Here is a 20,104-nt window from a genome sequence, read left to right on the forward strand (position 1 = left end):
ATAAATACTCCATACTGTCGTCTCATACGTCTGTTTTATAACGTCACTCAAAGGTGAAACACTGGACCGTTCCAACTATGGCATCATGCGACACCCCAATCGCGGTCAGAATGCACGCACTGATAGCTGTGTGCAGGGAGCTACAAAAAATAAGCTAGGATTGGCTCTGTATATTTAATGGAAAACGCTTATTGACAAACCCAGATTAATTCTCTGCACTACTGTATCTACGGAATCACAGGGATGCTAGCCTCGATGCGAATCTGTGAGGGGGTTAAACTACTACTCACTACCCCTAAATCTATAGTTGAAAGTCCTCTAAGTAAGTAATCTCAGGAAGAGAGCTATTCAACTACTGGAGCAGAACATATACACCACTAAAAGCTCATATACCACCAACTGACAACTAGCGACTTGCGTTGATAATTTCCATAGCAACGGGAACGAACGTCATTAGGCCGAAAGACGTTCAAATTTCAATGAACACAAATCTGATTTATTTTCCTCAATTGAAAATCGTCAAGTCCGCTTCGTTTAGTGAACGGTTGTAAGGTGCCTCTTACGTGAGGAAGACACTTTAAACAGTTTTAATAAATTGTCTCATTGGTGTATTCACGATACTTAAGAAGTGCTCTTGTCCGTAGCCGGACATGAATCGGAGAGCATTTCCCACGTTGGCTGGCTAAGTGACGAAGCGACCATTTGTCGGGCGTAGTGGGGTGGAGCTCGGCGCTGGACCATAGCAACAAGCGTTAGCCTGGGAAATATACATGACGGAAAGTACCGCCATCTTGGCGCCAAAGTCACCGATTTTGTTTGTTTATATTTAACCCTTAACTGCTCTAGTGGGGTCCCGGAGAACCCCAGACGATAGAATACAATACATAGTACGTGAACGGAACAACAGGTGACACCTGTATTCATGGTAATCCTCAGTGAAGTGCTGCCTTTTAACGCGGCGTGTTGAATGCGGTGTTTGCAGTATTATTGTGAGAGATAAAGAAAAAGAGGTCTCAGAATACCCCACCAGGGTATTAACATAAGTTGTTTTTTACTATCTCAATTAGTGTTTTATGGGACTGAAATCTTAGAGTACTTCGAAAACCGCACACTTTCCATAATAACGTTAATTGTTAAGGTTATGTGAGTATGAATGCATTATTTTGCAGAATGGCATCATCGAAGTCATTAACAGATGACGAGTTGGAAAGAAAGTGAATGATCCTGCGTTTTTGCGATCTGAAGAGGAAACCACAGCAGATGATGAATTTATACTAAGTGATCATGATTCCACCTCTGAAGCTACATCAGAAAGTAGTTGTGAAGAATCAGATGATGAGGCGTGTATTAGACCTTACACTGACAAATATTAAAAAAAAAACAGTGCTACAAGTGGTCAAAAGAACCTCCTCCTACAACTCTTACCCGTGCTCACAATATAGTTAGTCATCTTCCAGGTGGTAAACGTGAAGCAAAAACGATTAATTGAAGTGACATTATCTGCTTGGGAGCTGTTCATTGGTGAAGATTTATTGCAACTAATACTCACCAATACAAATGTCAAGATACATGACATGTCAAACAAATACAGAGGTCCTAAGCCTCAGAAGGGCGCTAGATATAATAGAACTGAGTGCATTTCTAGGTCTGCTTTATTTATCTGGAGTAATGAACTCCAATCAAGAAAATGTTGGACTTTTTGCTAATGATGGAAATGGTCGTGATGTGTTTCGAGCCACTATGAGCGTTCAGAGATTTTTATTCATTTTGTCTTGTTTGCGATTCGATTGTGTTGCTACAAGAGATGCTAAGAAGGCTGATGACAGACTTGCAGCTATTAGAGATGTGTCGGAACTCTTTATAGACAAAAGTCAAAAGTATTATACTCCAGGAGCGTACGTGACAATCGACGAAATGTTAGTACCCTATCGTAGTAGGTGCAAATTTCGCATGTATATGCCCAAGAAGCTAGCCAAATACGGCCTCAAAATTATGCGCCTTTGTGACTCACGAACATTCTATTTATGCAATGCATTTGTTTACACAGGAAAACGGAGACATAAAAGTACATATCAATCCCAACACAGGATGTTTTGAAATTAATAACACTAATTGAAGGAAGCAATAGGGATGTGACAGTAGACAATTGGTTCATGTCACTTGAACTCTGGTCAACTAGAAGCCGAAAAGTTGACTGTCTTAGGCACTCTAAAGCAAAATAAACCGCAGATCCCAGAAGAATTCAAACCAAACAAAGCGCACAGTGCAGTCTGCATTATTTGGGCATAACGAAGGAAAGACAATTTGTTCTTATGTTCCTCGGAAAGGTCGAGCTGTTGTGTTGCTTTCATATATGCGCCGGAATCAGACAATTAGTACTCAAAAGAGAAAACCTGAAATGATCATTGACTACAATGCTACAAAAGGAGGAGTGGACGCACTGTGCCAAATGTGCGCCAACTATTCGCTGTCACGGCGAACACGCAGATGGCCAATGTCTGTATTTTATGCCATTCTAAACATAGGAGTCAATGCTGCTGTCTTGCTTCAGTGCACTAAACAACTTGATGAAACAAATGATTTAAAAAGAAGAATTGCTACAAAAGCTTGGAATGAATTTTGTAAAGCCCCATATGCAACGTCGAGATGTCCGACCCCTTTCTCGTGAACTGAGAGACGTTAAACTTGGTGGTACTCATCTTACCTCAACATCTTCAGAGCCAGAACCCATGAGAAAAGCAAGATGCTACATGTGCGCAAGAAATGTGGTCACGAAAACAAAAATAGCGAAAAATGCTCAAAACATGTTTGCCCCAACCACAGATTTTCAGTGTGACAAAATTGTTTGCAATCTTATCTCAAATATGTAAAAATGTTTATAATATTCAGTGATAAAAGTGCAACTCAAAATTTCCTTAAATAACATTTTCGTTTTTCTTATGGGGGTACTCCGAGACCCCACTAGAGTATTAATGTATGAGCATTTCACTAGAGTAGTTAAGGGTTAATTATTAAAGTTATTTATGATAACATGAATACTAGGAGGAGCCTCTGGATGTTTTGCCTCGTTAAAATTCACACCCGTTCATTAACAAATTCATATCTTAGTAAGTACGAACTTGATCGGAAATCCATGAACTGTGATGAAACTAGTACGAGATACGGACTGCGCGCCAAAGTCTGCAGTCGGCGTTAAGAGCTCTTCCTGTCTTGTTCGATGGTTACGAGTCGTTTTTGACAAGAGCGTTTCATTATTGATCTAATAGGAATAAAAGTGATATTACGGCATTCTGAATGTTAATTTCGAGTAAATAGATACCCCAAAGTTGATCGACAGCAATTTCAGATAATTAGCTTCCACCGACAGACGTCCAATGCGCCAATGAATCTGCACGGGACGACATTTACGAGAGCTGCACCGTGCACAGGTAGGAAGAAATCCGACGACACGGCCCACCAAGGAAGGTCCGACTTGCGCTCGCAAATTCTAGGTGGAAATGCTGACCAGTCATACTGTATGTCACATATACCACCTTCTATGGACTCCCGCTAAGCTGAGTAATAAAAGTATCAGTTTAGAAGCGAGGGGACCGTGCTCGGTTCCTCCACCTGATTAGTATCTGCACGCTGTGATGAAAGAATCCAATCATAATCGTGCACCTGCACACTCCCTAAAAGGTCACGCATAGAAAAAAGGGAAAGGAATAAATAGAATTCCATGCCCTTGCACAGGAACCACACTTAAGGTTCTTGTAGTACCTTCCATATTTGAAAATGACTGTCGGTCGTATAGGCCGACTAACTGCTGATCTCTAGAGATGGGGGATCCGCTCCTGAACTGATTCATGGAGTTGAATCTTTTAAATGAGTGAACAATCAGTGATTCAGAAAAAAAGAACGGTAGCTCCAAACGTTTCCCACAGCAGAGAGAGAGAGAGAGAGAGAGAGAGAGAGAGAGAGAGAGAGAGAGAGAGAGTCGGAGCAGATCAGCAGGGCCACTGCTGGTCAGAGCACACTGCACGCCACACAACACACAGCCCCACAGCCGGCGCTGGCCTCTGCCCTGCTTCTGCCTTGGCTGCCTGCATTGAGCACTGCCCCATTGGACTGTGTTTCACCTATGCCGTGCCGTCTCTGTGCTTGCTCTACCGCGTGCAGTGTCTAGCGCACAAACTTAGCATCGCACTCCGTCGGCGATCGTTTCAGTCGCACGTCCTGCCCTCTGGGCAGTTGATGTGAGCAACAGGACAGAGACCCTCCTAGCAGAGAACATAAGAACTACTTGCAACAAGAGAACGGACGATTTGTCTCTGAGCGGGTGACTGGTGGCAGTTCACCGCTCCCCCCATCGAACTCGCTCCCCCCACCCTCGGAACACGTCCGCTCAACGCTCACCCCACCGTTCTCGACTCTAGCCAGGGCGTTGAGCAAAGCAACTAAAGTGTGACTCTGGTCTCCGCGGTCTTAGCTCACGCAGTAATACAGCTTGTGGCTCAACCTGCTTGACTCAGCGCCTCTGCATCGGAGTTCGTCTATACTGGATATTGTTCTTCGTACTAATACATAATTATGTTATGTATACATCATTTGTTTTTATTTTATTTTTTTAAACTGATCAGATGAGGTTCCTGGCTACTCCTCTTACTATAGGATTTTTTTATTATGGACACTCGAATTTACACTTTAATTACAAGCGAACCGATAAATGTATCGCAAAATGTGATACACCAATATTTTCCTTGTTTTATTCTGTGTAAGGCTATATGCAGCACTTTGGTCTTACATTCAAATTTATATATTTTTTCTTATTGTAGTAGGGATTTTGCGATTTTAGGCGCCTTCGGAAGGGAACATCCTTTTTAAAAATATATGACTTGCGATGTATTTGTAAGAGGTTAATGAAATTTTAATACATTATAGGCAAATACATTGTTAATGTAAATCTCAAGTTACAACATTTTCTGATCACCCAAAAAACCACAATAGTGCAAAATAAATCAAAAACTGTCATTTCATGGAAATTTCAATAAACAATACAAAATTCTTACTCGTTATTTGATCCTACTTTGAAGTAACACAGATAAGATCAAAATACAGGTATAGTACTGGAATAAACCAAGTTTCAAGGGCAATGTGCCTTCCATTTATTTTCTGTTGTGAATGAGTGGTGAGTCATGAAAGAGAGCTAGTTCATTTCAGGGAGCTAACAGTTCTGATCCAATCTCTGCAAAGAACAGTTTTTCCCATCTCTACTGATCTCTGGTAAATGTTTGGAAGCACCATGTCGTCCATACAGAGCCCGCAACTTGCCAGGGCAGCAAAGCTAATCTTGCTTCAGAAGCTGCAAACTGCTCCACGAAATTGCTTAAGATTAGCCCTTTACACAATCCGACCCAGGATCAGAACCCAGGCACTTCCGTTGGCTGGTTTTGCTCCTGACAGTAGAACCTAGGTAGCCGGTGCTGCTTCTTACAAGGACTCGTGGCATATTCTTTCCCCGGCCACAGCCCATTGAGGAGGATTACAAAAAGGGCGATTATTACCTTCAGGCCGAAAAAAAACCTTTTCCATTGCTACCGGTAACTGGCCCTGACGACCACAACAGAGAACAGTGCGTTCATAAAGTCGGTGCCAGGAAATTATTTTACAGTCATTGGTTGAGGCTGGATGTGGGACTAAACAGCGAGGACATCAGTCCCGTGATTCCAAAGTTACTTGCGGTAGAGAGAACGCTCGCTAAAAGTGGACGGATCCAATCAGAGTGGCAAAACTGTTAAATGAGGAAGCTGAAACAAAAACACACACGCACACACACACACACACACACACACACACACACACACACACACACAGTACAATGCATAAAAGGATAGACCACATCTAAAACTGGCAAAACGGAGGTATAAAAGAGGCCCCAACCACAACCACCCTGCTCCTGCTCCAGGAGTGAAGCAAAACTATCTGAAAATAAAAACCGCTTTCACGGAGGAAACTGAAAAGCAGTTCAGCCGTCCGTGAATCGTCTGCTAATATTAAAGTTAAGACATCTGGAAAAGTATTCTTAGTACAAAGGTTCAAAAGACGGGGGCATTCCACCAATATATGGGATACCGTCAGTCTGGCTCCACAGTCACATTATGGGGGTGGCTAATTACACAAGAGAAAACAATGAGAGCGCCTGCTGTGAGCAATGCATAGACGGCATAAAGCAGTGGACTCCTTCCAAGAGCAGTGAACGTGGAGGCTATGCAAAGCAAGCCCTGTCATTGGGTCCCTTGCGGCCTATCCAGCGCTTGGGTACACTGAAGTTCAACCAATCTAGCGGATTGCGGCGGAAACATTGCGCGCTGCGCTGGCGCACTGGTGCCAAACAACTATTTGAGTTGCTCTTTCATTTGACGTATCATTTATAACTAAGTTTAATGCAATAAATATTATAAAGCGTTGCAACCGCGATATTTCTTTATAAACACCCTGTATTGGTCCATTTTTATGAGAATTTTTGTATATAAAAGTAATTTTCAGATAAAGACGATGAAAAAAGAAATTTTTTGACAAATCATGCAAAATTTCGGGCATACTGGCAGGTTACTTTAACATTACATTTCTTCAGGTCATCAATCGAATCTTACCAGAATACAATATCCACGGTAAGACAGTAGTAGTGCTTACAGACAACGCTGCAATTACGAAAAAGCTGCCTAAATCTTAAGGATTCGACATTCACTCTGTTTTGCCCACTGCGACAACTTAGCAGCAAAACATTGTTTCAAAGCAGAAACATTTTCCAAAATTTTATTGAAAACAAAGGCCATTGCGACTTTCTTTCATAGCCACACTAGCCAATGACATACTGCGCAATGTTCAAAAAGGAGCAAACAAATAGGAGCTGTAACTGATACAATAGATGCTGACTGGATGGAACAGATCATGCCATATGCTCAAAAACTTTTAAGTAGTGCGAAGTGAGTTTGAGTTTGCGATCAATGAAAGTTCAAAAGCACTGCCTACCTTCATAGCAGAAAATTAGTTTACTATACAAGAAAGAATAGATCATCTTTAACCTTTTAAAGCAGCAACAACAACAATCTCAAGGGACTCTTACATCACAACTTAATTATACCTCTTATAGGAGGTATTGCTGCATAGTTTTCATACCTGTAAAGCACCTTAACAACTAATGAAGTACTAAGCGTTCTGGATTCCTTGATTAAGTCAGTCAATGGAAGAGTGAAACCATTTAACACATTGACTGCTGATACGCTTTGTGACATCAGATCCTACATTTAAAGAGCAGTGCTACTACGGCTACTGACATGTAACAGTTTGAAATCGCATGATCTAACAGCATAACGTCGGTGTCTTTATAGCGGCCAGTAATTCCATAACTGATCGACGTCAATATTATGAAAAGCCTGTTATAGACAAGGGTGTTTGTATATTAGAATATTGTGAAAATCTAACAGTATGTTGCGTGTAATGGCCATTAAATTTTTGTCGTGTCCAGCGACTTCCGTTCTTGTCGAGGGGGTTTTCTAAAGGGCAGGATAAATAATTACTTAAAAACACCACAGACTAAAGGAGAAGAATTTAAACAACTTACATATATCTTTTAGTATTGTATTTTAAACAACAGAGTAAAGGACAAAAATTTAAATACCTTTTTATGAAACAAAATCTGCATATTTTGTACTGTTGTATTTTAAGCGAAAAACATTCTTAGTAAGCTATTTTTCATTTGAAATACCTGCCAAAAACAATCGATAGTATTTAAAAAAACCATCGATGATATCGGCTGTGTCAACTATCGATGTTTAAGTAACACTAATTCCCATTCAGTGAAGGGATCATTCTAAGATTGAGCTTGGTGGGTGTTGAAACAGAAGGGGGGGGAGAGGGGGGGGGGGGGGGATCTGGAGGAAGGTACGATGATAGGAGGAAGATGCCAATGCTGCTGCAAACTACACTACTGGCCATAAAAATTGCTACACCAATAAGAAATGCAGATGGTAAACGGGTATTCATTAGTCAAATATATTACACTAGAACTAAAATGTGATTACATTTTCACGCAATTTGGGTACATAGATCCTGAGAAATCAGTATCCAGAACAACCACCTCTGGCCGTAATAACGGCCTTGATACGCCTGGGCATTGAGTCAGAGCTTGGATGGCGTGTACAGGTACAGCTGCCCATGCGGTTTCAACACGATACCATAGTTAATCAAGAGTAGTAACTTATATTGTGACGAGCCAGTTGCTCGGCCACCATTGACCAGACGTTTTCAATTGGAGAAAGGGCTGGAGAATGTGCTGGCCAGGGCAGCAGTCGAACATTTTCTGTATCCACAAAGGCCCGTACAGGACCTGCAACATGCGGCCGTGCATTATCCTGCTGAAATGTACGGTTTCGCAGGGATCGTATGAGGGATAGAGCCACGGGTCGTAACACATCTGAAATGTAACGTCCACTGTTCAAAGTGCCGTCAATGCGAACAAGAGGTGACCGATACGTGTAACCAATGGCACCCCATACCATCGCACCGGGTGATACGCCAGTATGGCGATGACGAATACATGCTTCCAATGTGCGTTTACCGCGACGTCGCCAAACACGGACGCGATCATCATGATGCTGTAAACAGAACCTGGATTCATTCGAAAAAAAATGACGTTTTGCCATTCGTGCACCCAGGTTCGTCGTTGAGTACACAATCGCAACGCTCCTATCTGTGATACACGGTCAAGAGTTACCGCAGCCATGGTCTCCGAGCTGATAGTCCATGCTGCTGCAAACGTTGTCGAACTGTTGGTGCAGATGGTGGTTGTCTTGCAAACGTCCCCATCTGTTGACTCAGAGATCGAGACGTGACTACACGATCCGTTACAGGCATGCGAATGAGATGCCTGTCATCTCGACTGCTAGTGATACGAGGCCGTTGGCATCCAGCACAGGGTTCCGTATTACCCTCCTGAACCCACCGATTCCATATTCTGCTAACAATCATTGGATGTCGACCAACGCGAGCAGCAATGCCGCGATACGATAAACCGCAATCGCGATGGGCTACAATCCGACCTTTATCAAAGACGGGAACCTAATTGTATGCATTTCTCCTCCTTACACGAGGCATCACAACGTTTCACCAAGCAATGCCGGTCAACTGCTGCTTGTGTATGAGAAATCGGTTGGAAACTTTCCCCCATGTCAGCACACTGTAGGTGTCGACACCGGCGCCAACCTTGTGTGAATGCTCTCAAAAGCTAATTATTTGCATATCACAGTATCTTCTTCTTGTCGGTATGTAGCACTTCATCTTCGTGGTGTAGCAGTTTTAATGGCCAGTAGTGTATAACGTGTGTACTGCAAGGACCAGTGGATCAGTACACAGAGCACCCTGGAGGATAAGATTCTGGACAGCCACAGAAGGTTACAGAGCGTAGACCAAACTTGCGATGATGAGGCATACGTCCCCACTCAAGAAACATTGCGCTCCCAGCATTCCTTTTTACTCTGCTTAATAAGGATGCAAGCCTTGCACGGATATGCTTAAAAGCGATAGACTCTGTCTGTGAAATCATTGCAATGCTCATAACCAGTCCTGGAAAGCGGCTGCTGCGTCTTTGGTCCACTTCAGCACCAGTCAACGACGAGGGAGACCTGTTGTTAGGGGGATAGAAGTGCCAGCAGCATGAAGAATAGTGGCAGAGACTCCCTGCACAATCACATCAATGCTCTAGAAAGAGGTATTGAAGGTACAGGAGACATATATAAAGGCCAATTGGCTCTGCAGAATACTCAAGGGGGGAGGGGGGAGGGGGGAGGGGGGGCGGGTGTGTGTGTGGCAGGGGAACGAGAATCACCGGAAACGTTCCCTTCAGGAATTACTGATCACAAGGTCGTTGTAGCTAGGCTCAATACCGTTTCTTCCAAATCCACCAGAAACAAACGAAAAATAATTTCATTTAAAAAAGCGTATAAAGAGAATCTCCATTACTTCCGAACTGACTATGCAAATGTAGACGAGATGTGGCTCAAATTCAAAAATATAGTAACAACAGCAATTGAGAGAATCATACCTCAAATTGGTGAGAGATGGAACTGATCCCCCAAGGTACACAAAACAGGTCCGAACGCTGTTGCACTGGCAACGGAAAAGCATGCGAAGTTCATAAGAACACGAAATCCCGAAGATTTGGCACGGACTTCAATGGGAGATGCCTTTAATAGGTTCCACAACGAAACATTGTCTCGAAATTTGGTATAAAATCCGAAGAAATTCTTGTATGTGGAGTACACAAGCTGCAAGACGCAGTCAATTTCTTCGCTGCGCAGTACCGATGGCACTGTTACCGACGACTGTGCCGCTAAAGCGAAGTTATTGAACGCAGTTTTCCGAAATTTCTTCACCAGGGAAGACTAATTCCAGAATTTGAAACACGAACAGCTCCTAGCTGGAGTTTCTTAGAAGTAGATACCTTAGGGGTTGCGAAGCAACTCAAATTGCTTGATACGGGCAAGTCTTTAGGTCCAGATTGTATACCGGTTAGGTTCCTTTCAGATTACGCTGATAAAATAGCTCCCTATTTAGCAATCATATACAACCGCTCGCTCATCCGTAGATCTGTACCTACAGATTGGAAAATTGCGCAGGTCGCACCAGTGTTCAAGAAGGGTAGTAGGAGTAATCCATCGAACTACAGACCTATATCATTGACGTCTATTTGCAGTAGTGTTTTGGAGAATACACTGTACTCAAACATTATGAATCACCTCGAAGGGAACGATCTATTGACACGCAATCAGCATTGTTACAGAAAACAACACAGCTAGCTCTTTATTCGCACGAAGCAATGGCCGCTATCGACAGGGGATCTCAAGTTGATTCCGTATTTCTAGATTTCCGGAAAGCTTCTGACACCGGTCCTCACAGACGACTTCTAATCAAGCTGCGGGAATATGGGGTATCGTCTCAGTTGTGCGACTGGATTCGTGATTTCCTGTCAGGAAGGTCGCAGTGCATAGTAATAGATGGCAAATCATCGAGTAAAATTGAAATGATATCAGGTGTTCCCCAGGAGAGCGTCCTGAGACCTCTGCTGTTCCTGATCTATATAAATGACCTGGGTGAATCTGAGCAGTTCTCTTCGGTTGTTCGCAGATGATGCTGTAATTTACCGTCTAGTAAGCTCATCCGAAGACCAGTATCAGTTGCGAAGTGATTCAGAAAAGACTGCTGTATGGTGTGGCAGGTGATAGTTGACGCTAAATAACGAAAAGTGTGAGGTGATCCACATGAGTTCCAAAAGAAATTCGTTGGAATTCAATTACTCGATAAATAGTACAATTCTCAAGGCTGTCAATTCAACTAAGTACCTGGGTGTTAAAATTACGAACAACTTCAGTTGGAAAGACCACATAGATAATATTGTGGGGAGGGCGAGCCAAAGGTTGCGTTTCATTGGCAGGACACTTAGAAGATGCAACAAGTCCACTAAAGAGAGAGCTTACACTACACTCGTTCGTCCTCTGTTAGAATATTGCTGCGCAGTGTGGGATTCTTACCAGGTGGGATTGACGGAGGACATCGAAAGGGTGCAAAAAAAAGGGCAGCTCGTTTTGTATTATCACGTAATAGAGGAGAGAGTGTGGCAGATATGATAAGCGAGTTGGGATGGAAGTCAAAGCAAAGACGTTTTCCGTCGCGGCGAGATCTATTTACGAAGTTTCAGTCACCAACTTTCTCTTCCGAATGCGAAAATATTTTGTTGAGCGCAACCTACATAGGTAGGAATGGTCATCAAAATAAAATGAGAGAAATCAAAGCTCGAACAGGAAGGTGTAGGTGTTCGTTTTTCCCGCGCGCTGTAATCATGTAGATGTAGCAAGTGGTCACTGTCACAAAGACCATCATGGGTTATCCAATGTGGGGAAGCCAATAAAGCAGGGGAGGAGATCGTGAGATCGATAGCAGTAAAGGTGCAATTAGCGGCACTGGAGTGGATAGGGAAACCGTCAAAGAGGAAACAAACCAAAGTCTGTGATAAGCTGGCCAACTGGAAGACCCCTACCCATCAAAGTGGCACTCCCCATAAGGTGTACTGAAGTCCCCGAGGAGGAGATACAGAGGCGGGAATTGCTGTATTAAGGTAGGCCTCCCCCTTACCTGGAAGGAGGTAGACACTGCAAATGGTAATTGCTGGGGGTCGTTTGCACTCTGACCACTAGTGCTTCCAAGCATTAATGACTGGGCTTAGGTATGGGTATGACAGTGGCTTCACGCCAAAGTACACGAAATGTGCCCTCTGGGGCGAGGGGATAGAGAATTTTAATATAATAATTGGTTTCATCAATTTTTAGAACAGTAAAACTTCCAAAACACCGCAGTTATACGAGTAAATACAGTATTTGTAAACCAATCAGCAGTACATGTCTCATGCAGTTGTTTTAAGAGAAACTGCAACGCAAAAGAACTTTGACATGAAAATTTGTGGTATGTAAAATCCAAGTTTGGACTCGTCATCAAGAGTATGTCACTTAGTACTAAGATTATGAATAAAGGTCCGCACAGACTGTAGTAAACAGGCGTGAGCGGGGTAGCCGTGTGGTCTAGGCGCCTTGCCACAGTTCGCGCAGCTACCTCTGTCAGAAGTTCGAGTCCTCCCTCGGGCACGCATATGAGTCTTGTCCTTAGCGTAAGTTACTTTAAGTTAGATTAAGTAGTGAGAGAGACTAGGGACCGATGATCTTAACAGTTTGGTTCCATAAAAACCTACAAAAAAAGGAAGAAAAGAAAAAAGGAAGAAAAGAAAAAAGGAAGAAAAGAAAAAAAGGAAGAAAAGAAAAAAAGGAAGAAAAGAAAAAAAGGAAGAAAAGAAAAAAAGGAAGAAAAGAAAAAAAGGAAGAAAAGAAAAAAAGGAAGAAAAGAAAAAAAGGAAGAAAAGAAAAAAAGGAAGAAAAGAAAAAAAGGAAGAAAAGAAAAAAAGGAAGAAAAGAAAAAAAGGAAGAAAAGAAAAAAAGAAAGAAAAGAAAAAAAGAAAGAAAAGAAAAAAAGAAAGAAAAGAAAAAAAGAAAGAAAAGAAAAAGAAAGAAAAGAAAAAGAAAGAAAAGAAAAAGAAAGAAAAGAAAAAGAAAGAAAAGAAAAAGAAAGAAAAGAAAAAGAAAGAAAAAAGGCGTGAGAACGAGTGGAGTACTGGTTCTTTCAGTTGTTTCGGACTGCGTTCGAGAAGTTCAGTTTTCCTGATATTTTTTCTTAATAGTGTGTCTTACCCTAATTCTCTGCGGTTGCAATTTCTATCTGAACTCGAGAGACATGTTGGATTTTTTGTTGATAGCAGCTACATTCGTGCTAGTCTGGCTGCTAGCTCATCCAATTGAGCAGACCCTCAGGCAAGCAGCTGGCAAGTAACCAGCGGTAAACATAGTTTGTAATTTTCTGGAGACGCTTACTTTCCATGTTAGAGCTTATTTTATTACTTCTCTTCAAATCACATTAATCATGGAATGGAAACACATAGCAGGAGAATATACCAGCGTGACTTCAAACACTGTTACAGGAAACGTTCAAAATGTCCTCCGTTAGCGAGGATACATGCATCCACCCTCCGTCGCATGGAATTGCTGATGCAGCCCTGGAGAATGGCGTATTGTATCACAGCCGTCCACAATACGAGCACGAAGAGTCTCTACATTTGGTACCGGGGTTGCGTAGACAAGAGCTTTCAAATGCCCCCATAAATGAAAGTCAAGAGGGTTGAGATCAGGAAAGTGTCGAGGCCATGGAATTGGTCCGCCTCTACCAATCCATCGCTCACCGAATCTGTTGTTGACAAGCGTACGAACACTTCGACTGAAATGTGCAGGAGCTCCATCGTGCATGAACCACATGTTGTGTCGTACTTGTAAAGGCACACGTTCTAGCAGCAGAGGTAGAGTATCCCATGTGAAATCATGATAACGTGCTCCATTGAGCGTAGGTGGAAGAACATGGGGCCCAATCAAGACATCAACAATGCCTGCCCAAACGTTCACAGAAAATCTGTGTTGATGACGTGATTGCACAATTGCGTGCGGATTCTCGTCAGCCCACACATGTTGATTGTGAAAATTTACAATTTGACCACTTTGGAATGAAGCCTCATCCGTAAAGAGAACATTTGCACTGAAGTGAGGATTGACACATTGTTGGATGAACCATTCGCAGAAGTATACCCATGGAGGCCAATCAGCTGCTGATAGTGCCTGCACACGCTGTACACCGTACGGCAACAACTGGTTCTCCCGTAGCACTCTCCATATGGTGACGTGGTTAACGTTACCTTGTACAGCAGCAACTTCTCTGACGCTGACATTAGGGTTATCGTCAACTGCACGAATTGCCTGGTCCATTGCAGGTGTCCTCGTCGTTCTAGGTCTCCACCAGTCGCGAGTCATAGGCTGGTATGTTCCGTGCTCCCTAAGACGCCGATCAATAGCTTCGAACGTCTCCCTGTCGGGACACCTTCGTTCTGGAAATTTGTCTCGATACAAACGTACCGCGTCACGGCTATTGCCCCATACTAATCCATACATGAAATGGCCAGCTGCCAACTCCGCATTTGTAAACATTGCACAGACTGCAAAACCACATTCGTGATGAAGACTAAACTGTTGATGCTACATACTGATGTGCTTGATGTTAGTACTGAGAGCAATGAGTCGCATGTCAACACAAGCACTGAAGTCAACATTACCTTCCTTCAATTGGGCCAATTGGCAGTGAATCGAGGAAGTACAGTACATACTGACGAAACTAAAATGAGCTCTAACATGGAGATTAAGAGTTTCCGGACACGTGTCCACATAACATCTTTTCTTTATTTGTGTGTGAGGAATGTTTCCTGAAAGTTTGGCCGTAAATTTTTGTAACACCCTGTATAAATCATCCATTGACTTACCAGCTGAGGATGACGGGACGGTTGGTCGGCACCGTTAAGCCTTCCGAGACCTGTTCGGACGGAGTTTAGTTTTTAGTTTATTCATTTCTCGCCGTGTTTCCATATTTTTGCCCAATCTCTGTCTTAATGCGTTGTATCCTAAAAGCTTTGTTGATTGTTGGTAAGATTTTTTTTTTATTGATGAGGTGCCTGATGATGAAACCTTGTGATATCTTAGTAAAGAAGAGAATGAACACGGCTGTTAGGAGAACGGTGACAAGGGAGTAAACCGTGTTAGGATGCAGGCAGCCTGCTGTGACTCACGCGTGACGTGGTAGGCGAGGGCGGCGAGCAGGACTACGAGGACGGCGGCGCCCAGCACGGAGGCGGTGATCAGCACGGCGGGCCGGTGTCTGCGCAGCCAGCCGCGAGACAGCACCACCATCGGCGACGACAGCGCCGCGCCTGGAAACGCCGGCAAGCCGTCAGCAAGGCCGTCCTCAGCGACAGGTCGCACAGGGGAAAAGGTCCGAAAACAGCTGATTTTGTATTAACTGGTTTAGCGAGTATGAGAGCCTGTGATTCCCTGACAACTAAATGAGACGAAGTATACAATGAATTTCGTATCAAATAATTTATCTACTCGGCAGATTTTTAGGTAGGTAACACTTATAACTAAACACCAAGCTCATTTCATAAGCATAAGCTGAGTATATCATTATGTATTATTAATATAAATAAGGATGCCATCTATTACATTCAGTTATCTGTAAGTACTCGGCAGTTATTAAATTTGCACTAAATAAACTAGTGATCGTAGGACGATGAGACTTTGTCGAAACATTTGTAACATTGTGCAGAAGAAAAACAACAAATAAACCACTGAAAGAAACATTTTAATTTTCACATGAGGGGCTAACATTTGTAATTGTGTACCATGTTTACATTCCATGTTACGAACTTTCCTTAGGGTGACGACCATCTGCGTCCATACCAGAGATAACATTTCACGACTGTTCGAAGCACTTTTCAAATGGTGGACCATGGGATGTTCCTCTGCCATATCACAACTCGTGCATTGTTCAAAGATCGTACATTGTGTACAATACTCTCACCCATGGCAACATTGACTTCAACAGTTTATGGTGGAACTGGCCACCAGCCTCTCCCTGGAGCAATTTCCAAATTGCAGGTTAATTTTCACTTGCAAATCATGTTCTTCAACCTCAGTGCAGAAGGTCTCATTCCTTTACCCATAACACGTCCATGCGAAGAGCATCAACACCTTGCTGCTCTTTTCTTAAAACAACTCTCCGACTAAGGACTTGCTCACCTTGTGCAGACCCATGTTGACTGACTGCAGCTCTAATGCACATTGATACGGTAAACCGTTTTTCGTCTAAACTGGCGTAACTAGTTAAAGTATAATAATAACCACCAAATACATACTGGAATATGGGTATCCATTCAGTCACGTAATGGAGTTAGAAAATACTAGGGTAGGTTTTTTCCTTACACGACTCTTTTTGCTACCGCACACAAAACATTTTGTTTATGATCACAACTTTTATGATAAATGGAAATATGAAAATTATTTTATTTTTCTACGTAATAACCATTAGTGTCCGAACACCACTTCAATTGTGGCACCAACGTTTGGATACCGCAGTCTTAGAACTCTGCCATCAGTCCATTTAACCAGACAGTTACACCTGCTTTCAACATATCAAACATATCATTCTTCAATCGTTGTCATCTTGTCATCAAGTTTTGGAAAAAGAAAGTGACTGTGTTAGAGCAGAGCTGTAGGACGGGTGGTCCAGTAATTCTCACCGAAAAGTGGGGGGGAGGGGGGGGGGGGGTGCGCGCCATTGTTGCTCCAAAAGAGGCCGAGCATTGTCGTGGTTTTCAATTGCGAACCTAACCTTTAAAGAACTTTCACAATATTTCTCAACATGTCACCCGCCTCGGCAGAAAGTGTATAAAAAAGACCTTTGTTGACCCAGAAACTGGCCATGATTTTTTATGTTTACGTCTGAATTTCTTTGGTTTTGTCGCAGAATGTTAATGATGCCACTCACTGGATCATCATGTATGAAGTATACAGATCAATCTATCTTTTATCATCAAACACAATATCACTGAAGAACTCTTCACCATCCTTGCTGCAGCACACCAAAAATAACGATTTGGCAGTAGTTTTTGTTCGCTGTTCGCCCCTATCATTCTTGGGACCCATCTCCCATATATTTTTTGTACTGTTATTTGTCAGTAATTGCATAAATTATTGACCTTGAAACAAAATGTTAGATCACCAGTCACTTTAATTGTTGCACACACTCCTTGCCCGTTAAACCATACAGTGATGGACTCGCATTTATTTTGCGGTGATTCCTGGTCCTAAAAACAAATGGCATATTAGACGTGAAATACGACCGACCCAAGTCACCTCGTTTACTTGAAAGGTGCGATAAGCAACAATATTGCTTCTATTAAAATCCTCCAGTCCTGCAACGGCCTTATAGACTGTCAGGCGAGAACATCTAAATCTCCTCTTGTAGCGTGGCATCGCCGTCTAATGCTGTTGCACGAGCAGGTGCACGACTACTGATGCTGTCTAAATTCACGTCTAATATTCCACTTGCAGTGAGAACCAGGAATCATCGTAAAATAAATGAGAGAATCCGTCGCTGTATGGTTGAAAGGCCAAGGAAATTGTGCAAAAATTGAAGTGACTGGTGTTCTTTCCTTTTACTACAAAAACTGAAATGAAGTACCTATCCTTATCTCCCGTGAGTTTTTTTGAAGAAACAAAAACTGAACATTTAATGCATTGATTTGAGTTTCAGCTCTCAGCATCTCCGTGCCGTCGAACGCGTGACGTTGGAGCGGACTTATCCGCTGCGGCGCAGTACTGCCTTTGACGTCATATGGGTGTTGACTGGCGCCCGCGGCTGTGTAGTTTCTTAAAACTCTCTTGCAGTCACAAAAACATTTTTCTTCAAACCAATGGACTGACCAAAGAAGAAAACAATCCCAAATTTCAGAAGCTGGAAATGGTATATCAGCTCTTCGAGGACTGCTGCAATAGAAAATCCATCTCCATCAATGCGAAAATTAGGCACTACAAAAAACTATAAAACTGCAGGTGCTCTCCTACTTAAAGTAAGAGAAATAGAGAAAATGGAGAAGGAAAGAGTGCAGTTCTCCAAAAAATTCGGGGATTCAACACAGATGAATATGGCAACTACAAATTAAGAAGCAAAAAGAACTATCGAAGAATTACCGCAAGTTCAGACAATCGGGAGAAGGCAGTGCAGCTTTCTGGAAACGTGGAAAAATAGAGGACAAATAATACATTAAGAGAATTCGAAAATTTCATTAACGAAAAGAACAGATGGATCAGAGATACTCAAAAACTTAGGAGAGATGAAACTAACTGAAGCTATTCATAACAAAAATTCTGAACCAAAATAAAGGGTTTTAGAAAAAAAGAGGGAATGAAGAAGTGCTGGAAGATAAGAACCACCTTATTTTAAAAAACAATGTCTAAGTAATTGTTTTATATGGTCCATAGTTGGCGAGAGTAAACATGAAGCTGAAACCTTAAAAAAATTAGACAAACATGAAAACGATTGAAAATACCAAGGTTGGATACCATCAAAATAAACTAGCAAAAACTGCAACATTAATACTATTATTCAATTGATGCGATCTATAACGCTGCCTAGCAGAATTCAATTGTCGATTTAATTTTACCTTTGTAGAAGACGCTTTTTGTAGGCGCTGTATTTTCGTACTAGTACTAGTAGGCTACCAATGCAGATATAGCTTTTCTATTATTTCCTCTGGTACCGTGTTTGAAAAAAGAAAAGAAGATGCTTGTCCAGTGAATGTATCAAAATGAGCAATACACAACTGAAAACCCGCTAACGGAAATATTACACTCAGAACCTGATGATTCTTAACTTTCCGCGGACAGTGGAACGTTTAATAACTTGTTCAGCGTTACTTCGCCTTCACATTGAGAAAGAAGACAAGCACGCGAAAAATTTTATTTTCGTCTACCTGGTTCTCTAATGACAGTTCATTAAAATACCATATAGCCATCATCGCCCGTAGAGGAACCGGAGCTCCTCGATTTCTTTTATTTCATTCCTCTCCGCTTGTAAGCTACTTCGGTGAAGGTGTGTTCTCGAAACTTCAACAAAAGCCCTTACCGAGCTACTGAGCGTCTCTCCTGCAGAGTCTTCCACTGGAGTTTATCTATCATCTCCGTAACGCTTTCGCGATTGCTAAATGATACTGTAACGAAGCGCGCTGCTCTCCGTTCAATCTTCTCTATCTCTTCTATCAACCCTACCTGGTACGGATCTCACACTGCTGAGCAGTATTGAAGCAGCGGGCGAACAAGCGTACCGTAACCTCCTTCCTTTGTTTTCGGATTGCATTTCGTTAGGGTTCTTCCAATGAATCTCAGTCTGGCATCTGCTTTACCGACAATCAACTTTATATGATAATTCCATTTTAAATCACTCCTAATGCGTACTCCCAGATAATTTGTAGCATTAACTGCTTCCAGTTGCTGACCTGCTATATTGGAGCTAAATGATAAAGGATCTTTCTATGTATTCGCAGCACATTACACTTTTCTACATAGAGATTCAATTGCCATTCCCTGCACCATGCGTCAGTTCGTTGGGGATCCTCTTGCATTTCAGTACAATTTTCCATTGTTACAACCTCTCGATATACTACAGCATCATCCGCAAAAAGCCTTAGTGAACTTCCGATGTCATCCATAAGGTCATTTACGTATAAAGTGAATAGCAACGGTCCTACGACACTCCCCTGCGGCATACCTGAAATCACTCTTACTTCGGAGGACTTCTCTCCATTGAGAATGACATGCTGTGTTCTGTTATCTAGGTACTCTTCAATCCAATCACACAATTGGTCTGATAGTCCATATGCTCTTACTGTGTTCATTAAACGACTGTGGGTACTGTATCTAACGCCTTGCGGAAGTCAAGAAACACGGCATCTACCTGGGAACCCGTGTCTATGGCCCTCTGAGTCTCGTGGACGAATAGTGCGAGCTGGGTTTCACACGATCGTCTTTTTCGAAACTCATGCCGATTCCTACAATAGATTTCTAATCTCCAGAAAAGTCATTATACTCTAACA

The 20,104-nt window shown here is 42.4% G+C and overlaps 1 protein-coding gene across 2 annotated transcripts in view; it reads right to left on the bottom strand.

Annotated features, from left to right (window-relative positions):
* Window positions 1-20,104, bottom strand: part of LOC126320146 (uncharacterized) — a 212,544-nt gene that overhangs the window by 121,772 nt on the left and 70,668 nt on the right. For both annotated transcript variants that reach the window (XM_049993758.1, XM_049993757.1), the window contains exon 3: window positions 15,242-15,382. In XM_049993758.1, coding sequence (XP_049849715.1) covers window positions 15,242-15,382 — 141 coding nt within the window. The remainder of the gene's footprint in view (window positions 1-15,241; window positions 15,383-20,104) is intronic.

The sequence above is a fragment of the Schistocerca gregaria genome, chromosome 2, assembly GCF_023897955.1.
Source record: "Schistocerca gregaria isolate iqSchGreg1 chromosome 2, iqSchGreg1.2, whole genome shotgun sequence".
In the NCBI taxonomy this organism is placed as follows: domain Eukaryota; kingdom Metazoa; phylum Arthropoda; class Insecta; order Orthoptera; family Acrididae; genus Schistocerca; species Schistocerca gregaria.